General features: G+C 37.3%; 3 protein-coding genes across 6 annotated transcripts in view; 2 read left to right on the top strand and 1 right to left on the bottom strand.

Moving 5' to 3' along the window:
- Positions 1-17,143, top strand: part of LOC122330756 (centrosomal protein of 290 kDa) — a 24,352-nt gene extending 7,209 nt beyond the window's left edge. For 3 of the 4 annotated variants that reach the window (XM_043228020.1, XM_043228019.1, XM_043228022.1), the window contains 41 exons: positions 592-885; positions 1,640-1,802; positions 1,954-2,054; positions 2,146-2,212; positions 2,329-2,426; positions 2,506-2,590; positions 2,676-2,809; positions 3,856-4,020; positions 4,103-4,252; positions 4,350-4,465; positions 4,624-4,726; positions 4,880-5,110; positions 5,777-5,950; positions 6,031-6,142; positions 6,223-6,428; positions 7,194-7,345; positions 7,425-7,536; positions 7,605-8,060; positions 8,374-8,538; positions 8,631-8,738; positions 8,837-8,971; positions 9,086-9,349; positions 9,442-9,549; positions 9,947-10,146; positions 10,239-10,452; positions 10,573-10,710; positions 11,180-11,401; positions 12,201-12,329; positions 12,560-12,705; positions 12,864-13,019; positions 13,107-13,230; positions 14,439-14,576; positions 14,655-14,741; positions 14,820-14,984; positions 15,387-15,509; positions 15,599-15,771; positions 15,840-15,981; positions 16,306-16,379; positions 16,460-16,554; positions 16,635-16,693; positions 16,772-17,143. In XM_043228020.1, the coding sequence (XP_043083955.1) occupies positions 592-885; positions 1,640-1,802; positions 1,954-2,054; positions 2,146-2,212; positions 2,329-2,426; positions 2,506-2,590; positions 2,676-2,809; positions 3,856-4,020; positions 4,103-4,252; positions 4,350-4,465; positions 4,624-4,726; positions 4,880-5,110; positions 5,777-5,950; positions 6,031-6,142; positions 6,223-6,428; positions 7,194-7,345; positions 7,425-7,536; positions 7,605-8,060; positions 8,374-8,538; positions 8,631-8,738; positions 8,837-8,971; positions 9,086-9,349; positions 9,442-9,549; positions 9,947-10,146; positions 10,239-10,452; positions 10,573-10,710; positions 11,180-11,401; positions 12,201-12,329; positions 12,560-12,705; positions 12,864-13,019; positions 13,107-13,230; positions 14,439-14,576; positions 14,655-14,741; positions 14,820-14,984; positions 15,387-15,509; positions 15,599-15,771; positions 15,840-15,981; positions 16,306-16,379; positions 16,460-16,554; positions 16,635-16,693; positions 16,772-16,954 (6,267 nt within the window). In that variant the 3' untranslated portion in view covers positions 16,955-17,143. The remainder of the gene's footprint in view (positions 1-591; positions 886-1,639; positions 1,803-1,953; positions 2,055-2,145; positions 2,213-2,328; positions 2,427-2,505; positions 2,591-2,675; positions 2,810-3,855; positions 4,021-4,102; positions 4,253-4,349; positions 4,466-4,623; positions 4,727-4,879; positions 5,111-5,776; positions 5,951-6,030; positions 6,143-6,222; positions 6,429-7,193; positions 7,346-7,424; positions 7,537-7,604; positions 8,061-8,373; positions 8,539-8,630; positions 8,739-8,836; positions 8,972-9,085; positions 9,350-9,441; positions 9,550-9,946; positions 10,147-10,238; positions 10,453-10,572; positions 10,711-11,179; positions 11,402-12,200; positions 12,330-12,559; positions 12,706-12,863; positions 13,020-13,106; positions 13,231-14,438; positions 14,577-14,654; positions 14,742-14,819; positions 14,985-15,386; positions 15,510-15,598; positions 15,772-15,839; positions 15,982-16,305; positions 16,380-16,459; positions 16,555-16,634; positions 16,694-16,771) is intronic. The other variant, XM_043228021.1, reaches the window with a different exon arrangement.
- On the top strand, positions 13,237-14,432 carry LOC122330759 (nestin-like). The gene has a single exon (XM_043228025.1). It carries the CDS (start codon positions 13,341-13,343, stop codon positions 14,214-14,216), a length of 876 nt encoding a protein of 291 aa, XP_043083960.1. The 5' UTR covers positions 13,237-13,340; the 3' UTR covers positions 14,217-14,432.
- c25h12orf29 (chromosome 25 C12orf29 homolog) lies at positions 16,973-21,297 on the bottom strand. The gene is made up of 7 exons (XM_043228023.1): positions 21,067-21,297; positions 20,566-20,683; positions 19,589-19,684; positions 19,319-19,435; positions 19,050-19,247; positions 18,450-18,619; positions 16,973-17,608 (listed from the first exon to the last, which is right to left on the bottom strand). The coding sequence occupies exons 1-7, from the start codon at positions 21,154-21,156 to the stop codon at positions 17,423-17,425; spliced, it is 975 nt and encodes a 324-aa protein (XP_043083958.1). The 5' UTR covers positions 21,157-21,297; the 3' UTR covers positions 16,973-17,422.

The raw sequence follows: 21,297 nt of genomic DNA, 5'->3' as shown, positions 1-21,297 counted from the left end.
AACAATGTGTCCCTTTTATTATTTACAAAAGATGGTGTTGATCTATAGGTTGCATCTATAGGTTTTTTCTTTTTATATATATATATATATATATATATATATATAAATATATTATATTAAATATTATATTTCAAAATATTTCAGTGGCATTATCGGCACTTTGGTGCTTCTGGGAATCCAGCTTGAAGCTGTACCCTATTAATATGGCCACTGAACCTCGCCGCAGATGCAAGATGTATAAAACAGGCCTCAGACTGACTTTGACTTAATTTGTGTGCAAGCCTCTTTATATCTGTGTGTTCTTTTAAATCCACTCTTTTATTCATTACTGCTTCCTTTCAAACGCTTCATTGGTTTCCAAATGTTTCCTTTTTCCATTGTCTCTTGTTTACCACTTGGCCGAGTCAGGTCATATATGAACTGTGCGGCGTGAGTATCTCTGCTTTTCATTTCCTTTGCTTTATGTGTCATTCTTTCTCAGTTTTACATCTGTCATCTGTCATCATTCATATGTTTTCATCATATCGGTTCATCTTATTTTATCCCAGCGGGGGTTAAGGAAGTCACTGACTTTGTGTTTGACTTCAAAAGGCCGTGCAAGAGAGGGACAACCAGATCAAGATGCTGTCTGAGCAAGTTGAGCAGTACACAACAGAAATGGAAAAGAATGCGGTGCTCATCGAGGAGCTGAAGAAACCGCTAAAGAAAGATAAAGGTACTGCCAGCGTGCAGCAGCGCAGGTTGGAAGACTTGAGCTCTAAACTGCAGGCGGCTGAGAGGAGAGCACTGGAGGCCGAGCGTGCCGCCCAACTGGCTGAAAGTGACGCCAGGGATAGAGACAAAGAGCTCAATGACACCCTCAGTCGAATCCGTCTCTATGAGTCCGTGAGTGTATCCCAACTTTCAGTGGTGTAAAATTTACTCCAAAATACTTTTTGGGGTTACTATAAATATTCTTGGGTTTAGGACAATTTATTCGTCTTTTTCCAGTTGCATTTCCAACTTGGTAAGGTCATGAAGCATCTTCACAAGATCTTTTCCAAGAATCTAAAAGCAGAAGTTGTCCATGATGCTTTTGGTAACAATAGGAGCTTATAAGGTCACTTGACCAAAATTGTATATCTTTTTCTTTTTTTTTTTTTTTTAATGATAACGTTACAGAGCTTGAGTGACAGCATTAGTACCAAGGAAGGAAAAAAAGGAACGCCGAATCACAAGTGCCTTGATAAATAGAGTGACTTAGAAAAGAACATACAGAAAAACCTTGGCAGCAAATTACCATACAGAATAATGAATCTTCTATTTAAAACAAAACGCTTGGACTCCAATAAGTGACACTTTGTATTCTAGCTCCATTAATCCTTGCAGTACTATGTTTTAAACAAACAATATGAGAAATTATTTTTAAATAAATACATTTTTAAATAAATAATTTAACAACAAATTAAAGCAATTTTTATTAAATTTTATGTTTTTATATGTAATAATTAAATATTTTAATAAATATACATTTATTTATAATAATATTTAGATTTATTATTTATACATTTCTAAGATTATATGGATCCATTATATGGATATAGTATTTTGCAATAGATCTAGTTAGATGTTTGGCTTAAAGCACTCTATTGTCTTTCAGGGGACAGATGGTTTGGAAGCTGCTATCACTGAGATCAAAGAATGTAAAAATCAAATCAGAATGAGAGACCGGGAAACAGAATCTATGATAAAAGAGATAAACCAACTGGAGATCAAAATCAACAATCTTCTAGATGAGAATGAAGATCTACGAGAACGCCTTGGTAAATTTCCTCAGCCTGCTTTTATTCTCACAGGAATCCCATATAAATTATCTCTACACCCAGGCGTATTATATTGCTTTCATATCCCTTGTTGATTTTTCTAAGATTAAAATCTGCTTTGACTCTCATTGAGATTGTTTTCCCACACCAGGATTAAATCCAAAGGAAGAACTGGATTTGAGTGAATTCCGGAGATCAAAGGTTTTGAAGCAAAGACAGTACAAAGCAGAGAACCACGTCCTGCTGAAAGAGGTAAAACCGATTAACGTTATCTTTATGATCCGACTGTGCACCGTTAGCCCTCTTTAATTTTGTCTGTGGCCCCTAACGGGACTCTCCTTAGATTGAGCGTCTGGAAGAGGAAAGGCTCGAGCTGAAACAACGCATTCGTGCGCTGGTGAAGGACAAGGGTGAGATATTATCTCCAAGATGGTGCATATCAGTCAAACACGTCCTGTTCGCACAACCAGATCATGTGGTTGTCTAATATAATAAAACCTGACAGCAAATTTCCTCTTTTTTTAAGGCATATCGGTGGTTAGTAGTTTACTGCTTGATGACAGTGTTGAAGAAAAGCCCAGCAGGCCTGTCTTTGGTTCCAACGATGAGGAGATGAAACGCAAAGTAAGCCGTTTATCATAAAACAACGAGTTTTAAACAGCATACGCAATAAAGCGAAGTTAAAAACCTGATTGTTTTTCAGAACGAGCGTCTGCAGAAAGAGTTGAGCAACAAAGAGAAAGAGCTTGAGGTCAAGAGAACAGAATCCATTCAGTTCAAAGCCAGACGTAAGCAGCATCACAGCGTAACCGTTGGACACTTGCACTGTCAGGTGGTTTCTGTGACTATAATGTTTCTCTCTCTCTCTTGCAGTGAATGAAATGCTGAATGAGAATAAACAGCTGGAGCAGGGCATGAAGGAGATCCTGCAGGCCATCCAGGACACTCAGAAGAAAGCGCCCACATCCACTGGCGTCAGCGTTCCCAGCCTGGAGAGACTCGTCAATGTATGTGCAACAACAATTAGTGGGTCCACATGAAGGCTGTGTGGTATTGCAATATTGCAACAGATTTTTGTTTTGAAATATGAAGTATGTCTGAAATATAATAATAATAATAATAATCATCACCATCATCATCATCTATTATTATTATTATTATAAATAATCATTTAGTAAAGCATATGCACGGGCAATAAACATATGCAATAACAGCATATGGAATAAAAAAGGATACATTTTATAATTATGCTGTAATTATTTTGAATATGAAAGTCTAATTTAAATGTAATATTTAAGGGGAAAATATGACTGTAAAAATATTACTAAATTATATTTTAATAATATAGAAAAATAAAATCTATAATTATGCAATTAAGACTAGACATTAATATAAAAGTGTACATTTTAATACGATAAAATAGGTGTGAAAATATAATAATTAAAAATATTTGTACAAATAAATCTCATAATTATGCAATTAAATAATGTAAATGTAAAACTGTACATCTAATACAGTATTTAAGGGAATATAATTATATGTGTGGAAAAATATATATAATTTATAAATAATTGTGTTTTTGATGAAATGATAATCATTAATACATTTCAAAAGTATGCAATTAAATACATTTAAGAGTTACAAATATTTTATTTGGGAATAATATAAGGTGTATTTGTAACAAATTATCAATAAACATTAAATATTATAATTGTGCATTTAAAATTATACATTTATAAATTTTTGCATTTAATGGAATTAGTGTGATAAAATGAGCTGAGAGTGCAACACTCTCATTGGTATTTGTAAAGATTAAAACCATTTTAGCTACAATTTGACATTTTGTTTAAAAACATTTGATGATAACCTTCAAAATCAGTTTCCATTAGCTTTCTGCGATTTTGACATAGATTTTGAATGCATTAGTCATATTCTGAATAAATTTGTGATAATCTGACAGATTCAAACATTTTTAATCATACTTAAAATTAAACTGACTGTTCCTAAATATTCGGTCACAACATATATGAATGTTAAATGTGTTTAACTTAAGGTTCTGGAGATGAAGTACTCGGAGGGAAAGTTTGATGCAAGCCTCCACCTCAGAACTCAAGTAGATCAGCTAACCGGCCGGAACGAGGAGCTGCGGCAGGAGATGAAAGCCGCCAGAGAGGAGGCAGCGAACACTGTCAGTCAATTAACGAAAGCTAACGAGAAGGTATTCACTCTAAATACCAACTCAAACATTCACTCTAGTAAAAAAAAACAGGTCTTCAAGTCTCTTTTATATTTATATTTAGATTTCTCGCTTGGAAAGTGAGGTTGAATCAGTGAGCAAATCAGCTGCCACTTCCATCCCGTACAAGTCATTAGCTCTGCCTGAAGAGATTACACCAACTAGTGCCGAGGTCATCAACTCTCTCAATGAATATACCATACAACTCCTACAGGTGTGTGTGCAAGTCTCTGTCCAGTTACAGTATCACGTTATAACAGAAACCAGATGTAACGTACATAATATTGAGACTCCCAACTGTGGTTGTTCAGGAGATCAAAAACAAAGAAGATTGCATTGAGCAACTCAGTTCAGCTCTGGAAGAGTATAAAAGGAAATTTGCAGTGATCCGCCATCAACAAGGACTGCTGTACAAGGAGTATCAAAGGTATGCTGAGCCAATAGGAGAATTTATAGTATAAAATATTGTCTATATAGAGGAATGCCGATCCACAAAATATTGCTTATAAAACATGTTTGATTGTACATATGTTTGGTTATGTACCAATAAAGTATGATTTTACATCTCCTCATGTGCTGATTCAGCGAGAGGGAGTCTTGGCAGAAAGAGAGGGACTCTTTTGCTGAACTGAAATCTAAACTCGAGGAAAAAAGAGAAGTTGATGCAGTCAAAGTCAAGGAGTACAATGTAAGTCTCTGAAAGGGATATTCTATTGCGATAGAAAAACTCTATTTTAGCTCATTGTAATTAGATGCTTCATATAGTATAAAATCAATTAAAACAGGACGTTTCTAATTTTACCTTTTCACGCTTTCCATTATTTGTTTGACACATTCCCAGCACTGGCTTGAGGCTCTTGAAAAGGACCCGAGTGAGATCAGACGTGAGCTGGCTGAGATGGCAAGAAAAATGACGGTTCTCAAGGTGAACGAGAAGTGTCTGACACGACGTTACACGACTCTGCTTGAGCTCGAACAACACTTGAGGAAGGAGAACGGCAAACTGAAGGATGATTTCACTCAAATGGAGGCTGCTGTAACCGAAAGAATCGGCTACTTGCAGAGGTTCAAGGTATTAGGCCTATGTATGTCAGCCAAAAAGAAATGAAGAATAATGGGATTTCCTAGGCTTTGTTTTGAATGAGTTTTTGGCCTGGTTAGTACACTATATTGCCAAAAGTATTAGGACACCCTCCTCTAATGAACAGGTCTGAATACTTGAACTATTCCCATTGGTACAAATCTTAATGTTTAAGCATATAATTATTTTCTAGGGAATCGTGTGCTTCTAATTTTAGAACTGTTTTCTATTATAAATGATTGATTGAGTCAGTGTGGAATAACTGGTCTGCATTAGGCCAAGTACTAATTTTAGCTAAGCCAAAAACTGTATTCCCATCTCACTTTTGGAGGTGTCTGTACTGTACCCATATGTACAAGTCATTGGTGTCTAAAGATGAGTTTTGGCTCAAGGTTTGCAACTAAAAATCACACCAGAGGTATTAAAATGGGATTAGTACTTGACTTTCTGCAGTTTTTTCGCATTTGCTGAAGCAATAATTTCCTTTTTTTTTTTTTTTACCTTGCCTTGTGATGCTAGAATAGGAAACCTGTTCATAGAAGGGGGTGTTTCATTACTTTTGGCAATATAGTTGGTAATATAGTCTTTCACTATGAGGGATGGTGGTCATCTTTTCTGATGCCTGTAACTGACACCTGAGACTGTATTTGTGCTCAGGAAATGGCAGCGTTTAAAATGGCCGCGTTGCAGAAATCCCTTGATGGTAGTGTTTCTACATCAGAGCTGGAGAGAGCCAACAAACAATACACTGAGCTCACTATCAAGTACAGAAACCTACTACAGAAAGACAATCACCTTGTTCAAAAGACAACCATGCTGGAGCACCTGGAGGTACATCTGTTGCACATTACACTAACCATTAAGCAATGGTCCTTCTTAGTTTTGCTTACACTACTCTCCTTTCCTTTCAGAAGGAGAATGCGTCTTTACATGAACGCATTAACTCTATCAATAAAGAGCTCGAGATCAGCAAGGAGAAGCTTCACACTTTGGAGCAGGCCTGGGAAAACATCAGCATGACTGGTAAACGTCACCGCTAATTGATACATAAAACAAAAGCCACTCCGAAGCATTGTAAATGATGTAATGTCTGGTTTTCACAGGTGGCGAGAACAGCATGGACAAGGCAGCCAAAGCCCTGGCCAACAGCGAGATCGTATCTGTGTCCAGACGCATTACAATGCTGGAGATGAAGGAGTTAAATGAAAGGCAGCGGGCTGAACATGCTCAGAAGATGTACGAGCATCTGAGGAACTCCCTTAAACAGGTGGAAGAGCGCAACTTTGAGCTAGAGACAAAGTTTGCTGAGGTGGGTCTGATTTATCTTTGCATCACGTAGCATTCCATTTAACCTTATAGTAAAATGCCAAAAATTGTGTTTTGTTTTGTTTTGGTAAAGCACATTAGGTGAGCATTAAATAATGTTTAGTTTTATTTTTATAAAACACAGTATGTTAAACATTTTTAATAACTTTTCATTTATTTTTCATAAGACACAATGGCCGGTTTCAGAGACAGGGCTTAGCCTAAGCCAGGATTAGACCATAGTTCATTTAGGACATTTAAATAATTTTCATTCACATGACATAGAAAAATTATTACTGGTGTGCATCTTAAGACAAAACAAAGGCACTGACATGTTTTAAAAACATTCAGTGCAAGTTTCTTTTGAGTTGAAACAGCTCAGATTTACATTTAGTCTAAGACCAGGCTTAAGCCTTGTATATGAAACCGGGGGAATGTGTTAAACATTTTATATTATATTATAATCTTTTATTTTATTTAGTTTTATTTGTAATTTTTGTCAGACATGTTAGGTAGTAAAGAGCATTAAATAATTTTGTTTTATTTTTATAAAACACGGTAAACATTTTAATAACTATATAATTAGTTTTTTGTAAAACACCATTTAAAAAAAATCATTTCATTCTTTATTACATTTAAGCTTTTTCTTTACATTTACTTCTTTATTTGTATAAAATACAGTATGTTGTAAATTAAATACATTTTAAAAAATGTATGTCGAACATTCAATAGGATGATATTTTGTATATATTTCTGAATGCCTGTACAGCTCTCGCAATTGAACTTGGAGGCTCAGCGGATGGAGAGGGAGCTCAGGGATGAGCTGGCAGACAGTGTAAGCAAAGACATCAGTGATGCCGATCGCAAACGAATCACCGAACTGGAGAAAACAGAGTCAGACCTGAGGATTGAAGTGTCCAAGTAAGCCTAATGATTCAGCCTGTGCATATGCCTGCTGTGATGACATGTCAGTGTACACAAACATCTCTTTTATTCACAGATTGCGGGAGGTGTCAGATGTTGCTAAAATGCAGGTGTCCGCTCTGGAGGCCAGACAGCAGTCAAGGGAGAAGGAGGTAGAAAGCCTGAGGAGACAGGTGTTGGACTACCAGGTATGTTTGTCCCTTTTTTTTCAGATGTACAGTCTCTTGATCACATCGCTAACTGCACATCTCTTCAGGCTCAGTCCGATGAAAAGGCCCTCATCGCTAAACTCCACCAGCACATTGTGGCTCTCCAGCTGAGCGAAACTACGGCCATCGGCCGACTGGAAGCAGCCAACACACGTCTGCTGAAACTCGAATCGCAGAAGCTCCGAGCCGAACAGCAGCTGGATGCCCAGCAGCAGACTCTGTGGCACGCCAGGCAGGAGGGTCACCAGCGGGCCAGGCACCTCCGTCACACCATCCAGGCCCTCCGCAGACAGTTCTCAGGAGCCCTGCCACTGGCCCAGCAGGAGAAGTTTTCCAACACCATGCTCCAGCTGCAGGAGGACAAGGCACGGGCCAGGGAGGAGGCACATAAGGCCGAGGAGGAGAGGAGGAAAGCTGAAGGAAAGGCACAAGAACTGGAGCTAAAGCTGAAAGGTCTGGAGGAGCTTATAGCAACACTGAAAGATGCCAAAGGAGCTCAGAAAGTAGGTTGACTGGTTACAAATAAAGTTGTGGTATGATTCTTAAAATCATATTTTACATATATGAAAAGTATATTTATGATTAAAATATATATATTTTTATGTATACTAAATATATACTATACATTATATAAAATGACATTTATAGAATCATTTCATTACGTTATTTTACATTATTTTCTTTTATTTGTGTACTAAAATTTAAAGTAACTAAAAAACGTTATGCTAATGTTTCATGTTGACCTCAACATTGGATTCATTTTAAAAACGACTTGTACAAACCACATTATTTACAGCTTAATATCAACCCCTACAGGTGAGTGAGTGGCATAAGAAACTGGAGGACGTTCGTCTGTTGGAAATGAGGCAGAGCAGAGAGCTTGGTGCCCAGCGTGAAGAGATAAAATACCTCAAGAACATTGTGGCTGAGCAGGAACGTACCATCAGCAGCCTGGAAGAGGAGCTGGTACAGCAAAATAACGTCAGTATTGCATTTGAACATCTTTCCTATTTTACATTATACAGAGCTTGCTTCATTCAAGATTTTAATCTTATTTGTTATCACTGTTTTAGCTTCTAGAGGAGCGGCAACTAATATGGGATCAGAGAGAAGTGCAACTGGAGCGCCAAATCGACACCTATGAGAAACAGCAGAATGAAGTCTTAAGCACAGCTCAGAAGGTGCCATCAATACTGACTCTTGGCAGACTTGAAAATGTTTTCTACAGTTTACTGAACTACAGTTTAAATTACACATAACTTGTCCTGTTTGGGTTTAGTTTGAGGAAGCCACAGGCTCTCTGCCGGATCCAAATCAGCCTTTAGTTCACCAGCTAGATTATGCTCTTGGGAAAATCAAAGAGCATGTTCGTACCATCCTTGAGACAAATGCCACCTGCAAAATTTTGGAAGAGGTACTTTCTTTATCCATCAAGTGACTGAGCAGTAATTTAAATCAGCTTTATCAATTATAAGCCTTTTTATATTATTATTATAAGTTTTTAAGTTGTTTCTTTCTCTCTGAGCAGAAGCTGAAGGAAAAAGAAGCTGCTTTGTGGACATCAGAACAGAATGTCTTATCCCGAGACAAAGTGATCAATGAGCTGAGGCTTCGCCTACCAGCCTCTGCTGAGAGAGAGAAACTCCTGGCTGACCTGAGCAAACAAGAGGACTCTGATACCCAACCTGCCCTGAAGGTTGCCCACCAGACCATAAATAACCTACAAGGGCGTTTGGATCAAAAAGAAGAGGTTCTCAAGAAATACCAGAACCTAATAGCAAAAACCCGTCAGGTGCCTAATTCAATTTAAAACTGAGGCTTGGTGATCTACATTGCAAATTAAAACCATATAAAAGCTTGTATATCTTTATTTTATTTTTCCAGGAACAGGAAGAGATTGCCAGAAGGCATGAGGAGGAGGTCAGGGCACTACATCAAAAACTGGACGTCTATATGGACACATCACTGGACCGTTTCAAACAAACTGCTCTGGTACCTAGAGTAGTCATTATAAAGCTCAACTTGTAAAAGAGCATGAGTAATGAATCACATTGATAGTGCACTTGATATTAGGGGTGTAACGATTCGCATATTGTAAAGACATTGTGCGGTTCATGAGCATTTTTCAAATCAAAGCGATCATCCTTATCCCCTTGTTAGTGGAGACTTGAGAAGTGAACAGAGCATGTGCATGTCATTATTTTGTAGTTTGGCATGCACTTGGCAAAGTTGTCCCCACTAACAAGGGGATAAGGATGATGCTTTGGAAAATGACCATAAACAGTATGATACACGATACACAAATCGTTACACCCCTAGATCATATATAATGCTTTAAATCATGTCAGCTGTCATTTTTAATACCCTACTCAATTTTATTCTTCTCTAGGACCTGATGAAGAAACCCACCATCACTGTACCGACCAATAAGCACTTGATGCGTTTGGCAGAAATGGAGCAGACTGTGGCTGAGCAGGACAATTCGCTTTCCTCTCTGACACGCAAGCTGAAGGTCGTCACTGCAGAACTGGACCAACAGAAACAGGTGACTGCAGCAGAAGCCATGGAGCATGCTGCAGAAATTGCCAGGTGAGAAACAAGTTAAACCCCGCTTTTGAAATACTGACTAATTTCAAGATATTGATTCCATGTGTCACTTTTAATGAACTTTCATTTCCAAGACTTGAGGAGAGACAAGTTGCCCAAACAAGGGGTCTATCCCAGGAGGCAGAAGAGCTGAGAGCTCAGCTCGTTCAGATGGAGAAAGAGCTGCAATTCCTCCGCACGGAGCTAGAGGCCCAGAAAGAAGCCAATGTCAGATCACCATCTAACACCATGAAGAACCTCGTGGAGCGGTTGAAGACTCAGTTGGCCCTCAAGGAGAAACAACTGAAGGTACCACACTTTGGACAACTATATTAAATGTGCAGTCATATTTAGCAGCCTTTTTGTCAATTAAATTTCACCAAAAAGTTGCACCTTAATTGGACTGGATAAGTTTTTTTTCCTCTGTAGGCTCTCAGTAAAGCTCTCTTAGAGCTTCGTGCAGAGTTGACATCTCAAGCAGAACAGCAGATTATCGCCAGTGCTGCTCAGAAGGAAGAGACCCTCAACGTTCAACAGATTGTAGACAAGCAGACCAAGGAGCTAAAGGTTCAGGAACACAAATTCTTACCCCATTTCTAAACCTTTACTTGTCAACTGTAAATCATTGGTTCACAACTTATGATGTTTTCAATTATTAAAGTAACAACAATTCATCTGTCATTTTGGAGCTCATCAAATTGCTTGAGCACCCATTCATTGAACATAAAAAACTAAATACATTTAATTAAAATATTAGAAGTAACTGAATATTTCATTTTTTATAAATGGCAATTTATATGTATTTGTTTAAAATGTAAAAATAAAAATACATGACTCGTAACTCATTTTAAAAAACATTGGCCAGTTGCTTTTATTAATAATTTGTCACTCAAGTTAAAAAAAAATGCTACTGAAGTTTATTGATGGGAGCAGCTTTTGACTTTATGGCTTTTAAACCACCCTTAAACTTTCCAGGTGACAGAATTTTATCTGAAGCTTAACCAAAAAAATTTTATATCCCTGTATTACATATCAGGCATGTGTAAAAGACCTTAACGAGGAGCTCCTTCTGGCTAAGGATGGCTTACGAGCAGCAAAAGCCCGAGAAAACTCACTAAAAGAGGAGCTGGAGACCATAAACAAGGATCTGCAGAGGAGCCAGAAATCACATAACAAACTGCAGAGTGAAAAAGAGACTCTGGAGGATCAGCTGAATGAGCTGAAGAAAAAGGTCCAGAGACTCAGCAGCGGCCTTCAGGTCAAACCACATGCTTTTTCACCCCTATTCACTCTTACCATTAACAGTTAAGGTGAAGAAATTTATTTCTCACTGTTTTTGAGTAATTCTACCACTGTCACTGTCTTGGACAGTGGCCTTTTTTCTCTGAAAAAAAGAGCTTCTGCTCTGTGTCTGGTTTAACAGAGCCTTTCTTTGACAGCAGTGAATACGTCTAGACACCATTGTGCAGATCTTTACACTTATCAGAGTTTGTGGTCCTTGGAAAGAAAAAAAACATTTGTATGTGTAATCATAGTCCTCAGCTTTTTTTAAATGACAATGAATAAGTACAACTTTATTTTTGTTCTATAGCAACCTTTTAAACTTTTTACACAGTTTACATAGTTCTTTACCAAAGACATGTGTACTACCATTCAGAAGTTTGATCAGAAGTGAAAGACATTTAAAGTGTTACAAAAGATCTTCTTAAATACCATTATATTCAGTACACATTCATAAACTATGAATACTAACAAAATAAATGAAGCACCACAACAATTTGTGAAGGATTTTCTAAAGAATAATGTGACACTGGAGACTAGAGTTCAACTGGAAAATGCAGCTTTGGCATCACATAAATATGTATTAAAATAGAAACTGTTATTTTAAATTGTAATACTATTTCACAATATTAACGTCTTACTGTATTTTCAATAAAACAGATGCAGCCCTAGTGAGCTTAAGAGACTTTTTTCAAAAAGTGAGACTAAAATGACAGACTAAATAAAAATAAACACACATACAAAAAGATATATTTATTTGGAGTTTGTCTATGCAGGCTCAGGTTGAGAGTGATGGACCCACAGTTGAGGCTCTTCAGAAGAAGATACGCAAGTTAGAGCAGGACCTGGACAGAAAGAGTATCTCAGAGCCTTCAGACAAGAGGAGCATCCTGAAGGAGGACAAGGTGAACTACAATTGCATTTACTACAAGAAAACTTACAGTCAAAAGTATATTATCAGCAGAAGGTCATGTAGAAGAAGCCTGCTTCAGTCTAACTTAGTTTCTAAAATTGCCTGAGTCATTAAAAAGTATCTTAATCATAAATAATTATATTCCTTTTTTTAGTCCTGATTCATTAACAGAATAACTTTATTCATTTTCATGTATATAATTGAATCTTTCTATATTTACAGTCTTCTAAAGAAGAAATCTTAAGGTGGGAGGAAGGTAAAAAGTGGCAGGCCAGGGTGGAGAAAGTGCGGACCGTCCTCAAGGAGAAGGAAAAAGAAGTGGAATCTCTGTCTAAACAATTAACAACAATCAAAGAACTTTACAGCAGGTCTGTGTTGTGACACTAATCCATCCACATAATGAACTGTTTCAAAAGCTTGAGGAGTTTTAAAATGGATGCAGTAAATGTGAGCTTAACTCATTTATTAAGAGTAGGAAAAAGTTGATTATTCCCTATCATGGTTGTGTTATCTGATGTCTTTGAAGGTTAGAGCAGGAGAAGGTGGGTCTTCAGAAGAAACTAAAGGGCAGAGGAGTGACTGCAGATCAGGTTGTTGGTGTACGGACCCTCGAATCTGACAGAGATATTGAGGAGTTACAAAGAAGAAACGCTGAACTGGAGCAGCAAATCAAAGTGATAAAGTGAGTTCTGCTAAGCAATCATAACAATTTATTCAGTTTTGTTTTTATGTTGTCTTGAGGAATGCTTAATATGTACTGGTTTTGTAGGCAGCAGCAAGCATTACCTCGTGATGCCGCAATGGAGGATATCACCATAAGGAACCGTTATCTTGAGGAGAGGCTTCACTCCCTAGAGAGTCAACTGTCCAAAGAGTCTCCATCCAGACCATCTGTATGTGTAAAACATTTTTTCAACACTTGTATAAACCATGAATTTCACCCCACTAATTTCAGTTTTACGCTTCCTCTTAAACCTCTTTCTTTCTCCATACCTCTAAAAATATGGCATCTCAATCTCAGCTCAGTTGGTCCTCAAAAGTTGTTTCTTCTATGACATTCAATATCAGTGAAAGTGAACAAACAATTCCTGTAAAAGAAGCTATCACTGAAAAGGAAATGGCAGTTACAGAAGACATAGCAACTAAAACTCCATTTAGAAGCATGAGTGCAGCAGAAGTGAGTCAAGATGAGTTAAACAGCAAGGAGAATGTAGACGAGAGCGTTGTAGCTGTAGAACCAGAAGATCTGGTGAATGAGAATAAAAGTGAACAGGAAGAAGACAACAAAAAAGAGGGATTGCTGGAGGAAGATACAGAGAAACCAGATGCACCTCAAGGAAGACAAGAGGAAGATATGATGCAGGCTGAACATGCACAGGAAGAACTGAAGACTAATAGAGATGAAGAAGAGATGACAGATAAGCCTCTTGAAGAAGATCGCCTGGAAAATGAAAAGACAACTGCAGAAGAAAGTAGGACAGAGACAGAAATGTCAAAAGAACCTCTGGAGGATGACCAACAAGACCGAGATAAGGAGCAAGAACCTGAAGAACATCATATTGAGTCTCTGAAATCTGAAGGTGATCCTATCCAAAATTTGAAAACATCTGCAGGGTCTAAAGAGCTTGAAGAAGAAGAAATGGCAGTCAGCACAGTTGATGCCAAAGTGGTGCCTGAAGAACCAACAATGGGGAAGACCATGTCTTTCATCTCTGAGAAAGACATGGACCCTGTTTTAAATGAGAAAGTAAAATGTTTCCCCACAAAAGAGCTAAAAACAGGTGACATTCTTGGACCTGTAGAATCAGAGGTCACCGCCTTTCCTGACAAAGAACAGACAACGAAAAAAGTGAAATCTCGAAAGGTACTTATCGTATAGGAGCTCTGACTGAAGCGCTAGCACAAAGCTTCCAGTTCTCCACCCTATAGCGTCGTTGGCTTTGAGCTTTGCCTTTCCAGACCCAGAGTGTCTGTTCTTGTCCCATAGCAATGGTGTCTTTGTGTTGCATCCTCTCCATCCTGTATCTAAAATGTTTTCATTGTCTGGATGTTATAAAGGTTGCATGTTTTCTACAGTATCAACATCTCTTTGTTGTTTCAGCAGACATCTGGGCGAGGTTCTGGTACACCGTCTCAAAAAGAACATGAGCTCCAAAAAGAGAACCTCAAGTTGTCCACAGAGAACCTGGAGCTTCGTTTCCAGCTGGAGCAAGCAAACAAGGACCTGCCACGATTAAAAGTAAAATGAAAATGATTAATAACATTAGAGATAAATATAAAAGCTGTTGTACTTAATTTATCTTCCCTGTAATGAAAGGATCAGGTGTCAGACCTCAAAGAGATGTGCAGTGTTTTGAAGAAGGAGAAAGCTGAAGTGGAGAAGAGGCTCAGCCATATTCGTGGGGTAGGTTGCATCTCTTAAATCTTAAAACACAAAATCTCCTATCTCCTTCATTCATTTTTTTATGCTCTTTTCATGCAGTCTGGTCGCAGTGGGAAAACCATTCCTGAGCTGGAAAAGACCATCGCACTGATGAAGAAGGTTGTGGAGAAAGTTCAAAAAGAGAATGAGAGCTTAAAGAAGACATCAGAGGCCAATGTGCAGGAGCAGTTTCTTAAACTAGAACGAGACCATGAGAAACTGAAGGTACATTTTGTGAACCTTGAATTTTTATTGTTTTTGAAAGTAATCCTTTAGGCTGCATTTCATTAAAAAACACAGTAAAAAAATAATATTTGAGAAATGTTTTTTTTTTTTTTTTTAAATATGTATTATTTATATTATCAATATATTAATCCTATAATGCTAACTTTTACATCTTTACTCCAGTCTTAAGTGACATGATTCTTCAAATGTCCGTCTAATATGCTGGATTGCTTAAACAACATTTTTACTTATTATCATTTAGGAAAGACCATCAGCAAGTATAATTTGTGAAAACAAGAAGATTTTGATAGTGTTTTGTTGAAAAATGTGATGAGACATATAGCTATTTTCTGCTTAACGTGCATATAATGTAATAATGTGCATTGGTCTTTTTTGTCACAGTCTGAATATGAAAAGCTGAAAGGAAAGCAAGAGGATCAGCTAAACGCAAGACTTGAGTCAAAAACCAAAGGCATTGAAAAAATCATGATGGAAAATGAACGCTTGCGTAAAGATATTAAAAAGGTTTTTTTTATTTCTATTACCTTCACATCAGTAAAATATGCTCTTAATATATCATGATACAGTATATACGTTTTTATGGCAAACTGCAGGAAGCAGAAGCTGCTGAAAAGCTAAGGGTTGCAAAGGCCAGCCTTGAAGTAGCCAATGACAAACTAAAGGCGGAGCTTGAAGAGACCAATCAGAGGCTCTTACTGGCACAGTCAAAGGGGCCGTCTTTAGAGGGAGCTGACAGCAAGACCTGGAAATCTTCAGTTGTTTCCAGGTAGTACATTTACATAAATACTTAATCCATTATGTCATCATTGAACTTATTCATTTTTCCCTTCACAGGTTATTTGAAAACAAGATGAAAGTTCTTGAGAGCGAAATAGCTAAGAAAAACTCCAGCATATCAGAACTGAAGGTGCAGGTGAAAGAAGCGAATGAGAAACAGCAGGCCACACAACACGCAGTCAGCCAGCTGAGGGAACAAGTGAGACACTTCCTTAGCTATTTACTCAAACTCCATATTCTGCCATTACTGAAACGTGTTTGATATTTTGAGCCGATTTTAGAACGCTTATTGTTTTCATTTTTCTCATGCGTCTCCTAGCAACGAGGCACATGTTTCTGCTTGAGTTTGTTGTGTTCGGAATTACTTGAAAGTCTGGTAGTGTGTGACCCTCAGTCTTATTTATTTCTCTGTAACCATTTATAAAGTTGGCAACTGTGTTTTAAAATCAGTTCCAATGTAGTGCATTCCAGCCTTAACTTGAGCTTTTTCTCAGAGATCTAATAACCTAATATGTATTAACAGGTGGAACTGCTTAAAAATATCCCAGTGGAAGCGACCACTGATGAAGGCCTTGTCAGAGAGTACCAGTCCCTGAGGTGAAGACTTTAATATACATAGACTTCAAAGTGCAAAAATGACTCGGAAACTCATTCTTTGCCAAATATTTTCCAATTAGATTGGCCAATAAACAACTCGAGAGGGAAAAAGCTCAACTTCTTCGCCAGATCCAAAGATACGATGAGCGATTTGGAACCAGCAAAGCAGGACCAGGTAAGATCGCCACTAAATTTGCTGAAGAACTCATATTGTGGCTACGTGAGACATATATCATCTACCTGTTCCTTCGGTAGGATACAATGACCTCCAGGAACAAATGAAGACAGCAAATACTGAAAAAAAGAAATTACAGGTATCCCTGATCACAGCTGACTAAAAATAACCAGCTGTTTTTAAATCTCCGTTCACATTATAAATGTTTTCATTTTAGGATGAAGTGAGAAAGCTGACTCGGGAGCTGGAAAACTTTGACCCGACTTTTTTTGAGGAGCTTGAGGATCTAAAGTTCAACTACAATCTGGAGGTGAAGAAAAACATAATCCTGGAGGAACAGCTGAAGAAGCTGTCGGATCAGTTTGGAGTGGCGGTTCCCATAGACGTGTCTATCAGCTAACAAACATCAGATCATTACTCAGGTTACTAGATTTTATTGTTACTGCTCAGTTAGAGCCAAATATGTACAATATTTGTGATTTATGGCCTTATTAGCATAAGCTGAAACTGAAGGGATTTGACCTTTTTATATTTATCACTGCCTCATTTTTGAGACTTCTTACATGTAATAAATGGCGATTCATGTCAATTTGTTTCATTTATGTAAATACCTATTGCCATCCTCTGAAACCTATTGAAACAGACGGAAAAAAGAATTAAATAAATAACAATAAAAAAAAAATTGACAGTAAAGTTGCCAAATATAAAGCAATCACAGCGTTAGCCACATATCAAAGTGCATATATGAGCAAAGTGTCAATGTGAATTTGCAATAGGCAGCTTTGACCAGTATTAAGTGTTGGCAAAGATTCTTCACTCTGGTTAAAACCAGATTTTGCAGGAATGTTTGGTAGTTATTTTTATGGGATCAGGGTTCAAACTGAATGTCCCGTATGCAGCTGAAGAGTTTTCTGTTTATGCTGGAAAACAATTTGAACAAGTCCTTCTCTGAGGCATCTGGATCAGGCGTTTCATCTACGAGGACGACCACAGGTCTGCTGTTCAGGAAGGTGTCACAGACAGGCCATTTCAAGCCGAGATGATGGCGGTGTATCTGGAGAGCAAGAGTTGAAATGATTTGATCTGAAGATAATGTGGATGACAGCAGCAGAAGAATAACGGTTTTATTTATGAACCTAGGTCTGGACAAAATGGCTAAAATTTATAAACGCATATAATACCGGTATGACAGATATTATAACAAGCCACAGAAAAAGTGATGCCCACAATGGCTGTCTCTACCTAAAAACAACTGACATAAATTTGCCACGTCTATGAAACCTCATCCTATTAAACTAAGTCAATTTTTTTTGATAATGATAATAAAAATGGTACAAATAAATTAATGTTCACATTTTATTCATATTTAGCCTTGATCCAAAAATCATAAAAAACTGTCAAACACAAGCCTTTCAGACTCACCTTAATATTAATATGTTTAAATTTAACCTGTAAAATATGCCGATTATTCTTATAGATTGCAACAAACGCGCTTCAGCCAGGATAAAAAAATATGAAAAATGCTTAGAGCTGCTGCAAAAAGCAGAAAAAATGACCAAAAGAAAAAAAAAAAAAAAAAAAAAAAGTCGCTAGAGAGGAGCTTTTAATTGAAAATGCAAATTCATTCTCTTTTGGAGTGGCAGTTTCCACGGTAACGGCTGTACACAATGCAGCACTGTGCTCATAAACGCTGCTTTATCAGATGAAAATTAAAATGCCATCAAAACTCTTAAGACACATTTATATATAATACCCGTGCCTCATTTTGACATATACAGATCTCATGTTTATTCAAAAAAAAAAAAGAGTAACATATAAATGTATGGAAAATACTGGTAATGTATATCAAAACATATACTGAACTATTATCTAGCCCCGTATGAATCCTTATCTACCTTGACCAGCGTCCCATCTTCACAGTGCCACACGATACCCTCCACTCGTCCCTCTTTGCTTTCCTGAAACCAGGAACACAGCTGCTGGAATTCCACTGGAGGGGGGTTTCGGATGCGCAGGACCCCGTGGGGCACCAGGACATGGACTGGATGCTTCTTATTTCCCAAACCTAGAGAATCACACAATCAGCCACATCCTAAACCAAAAGGACTCCACAGTTTGGTCCTTTCTTAACAGTTAAACTTGCATTCAAAAGGAGACAAAAACTTTAACAATGTTACAAAGGATTTCTAAGATTTAAATAAATGCTGTATCTTTCTATTCGAAGTATCCAGAAAAATCACTGTTTCATTAGAATGGTTTCCACGTGACTCTGGATGATCCTTCTGTAATGATGCTGAAAATTGAGTTTTGGCATCACAAGAATCAATTACATTTTAAAATATATTTAAGGCAGAATCACACAATCAGCCAAATCCTAAAAATCCTTACTTTAAATTGCAGTAATATTTCACAATACTACAGTTTTTACTGCATTTTTAATCAAATAAATGCAGCCTTTGTGATCAAAAGAGACATATATATATATATATATATACCATATGGATTTCCATTAATGTTGGTTCCAACAAGCTCAAGGGTTTGCTCCATGAGGTCTGCCAGAGGAACGCTGACAATTTCAAGCAATCCCTCATCTTCTCCATGTGTCTTCAGGACAAGGGCGACACCAGTCTCATAGTTGACCACAGAGGCATGCCAGCAGTACTGCTTGTTGATATGATCCACCGGAACCCAACCTTCATGACAGATATATGTAAGCCGTTATTTTCACTATAGTACAGTGCTGGTTACAGTATTGGTTACCTACCTGGTATGTGTCCGTGTTTGTCCGGCACTGGATGGCCGTTCTCGTGCTGGACTCTGTGAGCAGTGATCCAGGATTCTGGCACTTCGCGGAAATCTTCGTCCACGCTCCAAACAAATCCTGTCATTTAGAAGAGAATAGAAAATGATCAGATCTTTTGTTTTCACATCGCGAAGCAGTGAATGTGGTGTTGTTAATTACTTAAAAGTTCATTCATGCGAAAAAAAAAATAATAATAATAATAATAATTTAAATGTATTTGGATCAAAATACCTTTACAGGTCTTCTGTGAATATTGATACTTTTTGAATCTCTTGTCCGCCTGCTTGGTGGGTTTCCGATCCAAGCGTGCCCAGAGATATGGTTCCCCTTAAAAATAAAAATAAATATTCATAATAAGTCATAATATTAAATTACTTACCCTTTGTTTTGGACATGGAAATCACTATTTAATTATGCATTTATATTATTATTATTATTATTATTATTATTATTACATTTATATCAATGTATACACTGAATAGAAACATTTATAAATGTGTAAAAATTATAATAATAATAATATATATATATATATATATATATTTATTATATATATTTATCATTGTCACATTTGGACTCTTTTGTTGTTGTTTTCACCTCCCATGTGCTAAGTGTGACCCACTTTCTGTTCCTAGTTGATTGTCTTGTTGTTGTCAAGTGTGCAGTTAATTAGTCAATTACTGTGTGTATATAAGTTCCTGTTTGTTCAATGTTCATCGTCCGGTCTTCATCACATCACAGCTCTCCTCGTCGAGTGCTCCATCTCTCTCAACCACAGCGTGACAAGTAGTAGTAGTTATTATACATTTATAAATGCATGACCTATTCTTTCATTCTACTTAAAAACCTAATATTCATCAAAGAAAGCCCTCCTAAAGAAAGTCTACAAAAATTATTTGCAGTAATTTGTTTTTTGAACATTCTTGATGTTTCTTGAGCATCGAATCAGCATATCAGAACGACTTCTGAAGGACTGCGTGCCATCAAAGGATTAAATTACATAAAGTACATTTTATACTATAATGATATTAAACAATACTACTCTTATTCTCTGTATTTTTATCAAATACCCAAAAATCTTTTAAAAGGGGTTTTTTTTATGTTACCAATGCACAAACCTTTGGACCTTTGAAAAGATGTGTTTTTACATAATCAAAAACGATCCATCATTAATAACCGCCTCTCCTCAGGTTATGACTCATTTATACCTTTGTATGTGGTGACATAGCAGCATGTCCCATCAATCTTCTCGGTTGCTGCTGCACAGTGAATATCTGATTCAAGAGCAGCAGGGTTCACGTTCTCCGTGGCCACCACCTGATACTGCAGCAGAATCAGAACGACAAAAATAATATATACATATATACACATACATATATATATATATATATATATATATATATATATATGCAATGCATGATAAATGCACCCCGTTTTTTTATTCATTTTTGTGTGCTTTATTGTGTAGCATTTTTACATCAGCCCGTTACTTTTAAATAAACTTGGAATTAACATTGTTTTGGGACTACCCCGTTCAATGCACTAAATAAAATATAATGAAGCCATGAATTAAAAATAAAGAAGCCACGGGAGGTATGCGCCACGTTGTAACGCATTATCTCGTATCGCGGAACGCATTTCTACTGTTTAAAGGGTTTTGGTCGTGAGAAGAACACGCACTGAAAATGCTGATGTTTTATTTCACCCACCTGACAGTCGCGTTTTCTGGATGGTTCGTTTCTCACTTCCGTCAGGAAAACGCATGGGATCTTCTGCTGCACTGAACCCAGACGCCTCATTATCGTTGCTGTTAATCACCTTTATTACGGGGTGTGTCGCTTCACAAACTGAATATGGACTGATAAACTCAACACATTTTCAGACCAGCCATTCACACGCGCCCATTGCTATTTTGTCCAGATTTCCTCTCATTCTGCAGT

The sequence above is a fragment of the Puntigrus tetrazona genome, chromosome 25, assembly GCF_018831695.1.
Source record: "Puntigrus tetrazona isolate hp1 chromosome 25, ASM1883169v1, whole genome shotgun sequence".
In the NCBI taxonomy this organism is placed as follows: domain Eukaryota; kingdom Metazoa; phylum Chordata; class Actinopteri; order Cypriniformes; family Cyprinidae; genus Puntigrus; species Puntigrus tetrazona.
This window is presented reverse-complemented; position numbering and strand designations above follow the sequence as displayed.

Coding starts and splice junctions, on each gene's coding strand:
- LOC122330759 (XM_043228025.1), top strand. CDS start 13,341: ATGGCATCTCAATCTCAGCTCAGTTGGTCCTCAAAAGTTGTTTCTTCT.
- c25h12orf29 (XM_043228023.1), bottom strand. CDS start 21,156: ATGAGGCGTCTGGGTTCAGTGCAGCAGAAGATCCCATGCGTTTTCCTG. Junction 20,684..21,066: donor CCAGAAAACGCGACTGTCAG/GTGGGTGAAATA, acceptor CTGATTCTGCTG/CAGTATCAGGTGGTGGCCAC. Junction 19,248..19,318: donor CAAACACGGACACATACCAG/GTAGGTAACCAA, acceptor TCTGTCATGAAG/GTTGGGTTCCGGTGGATCAT.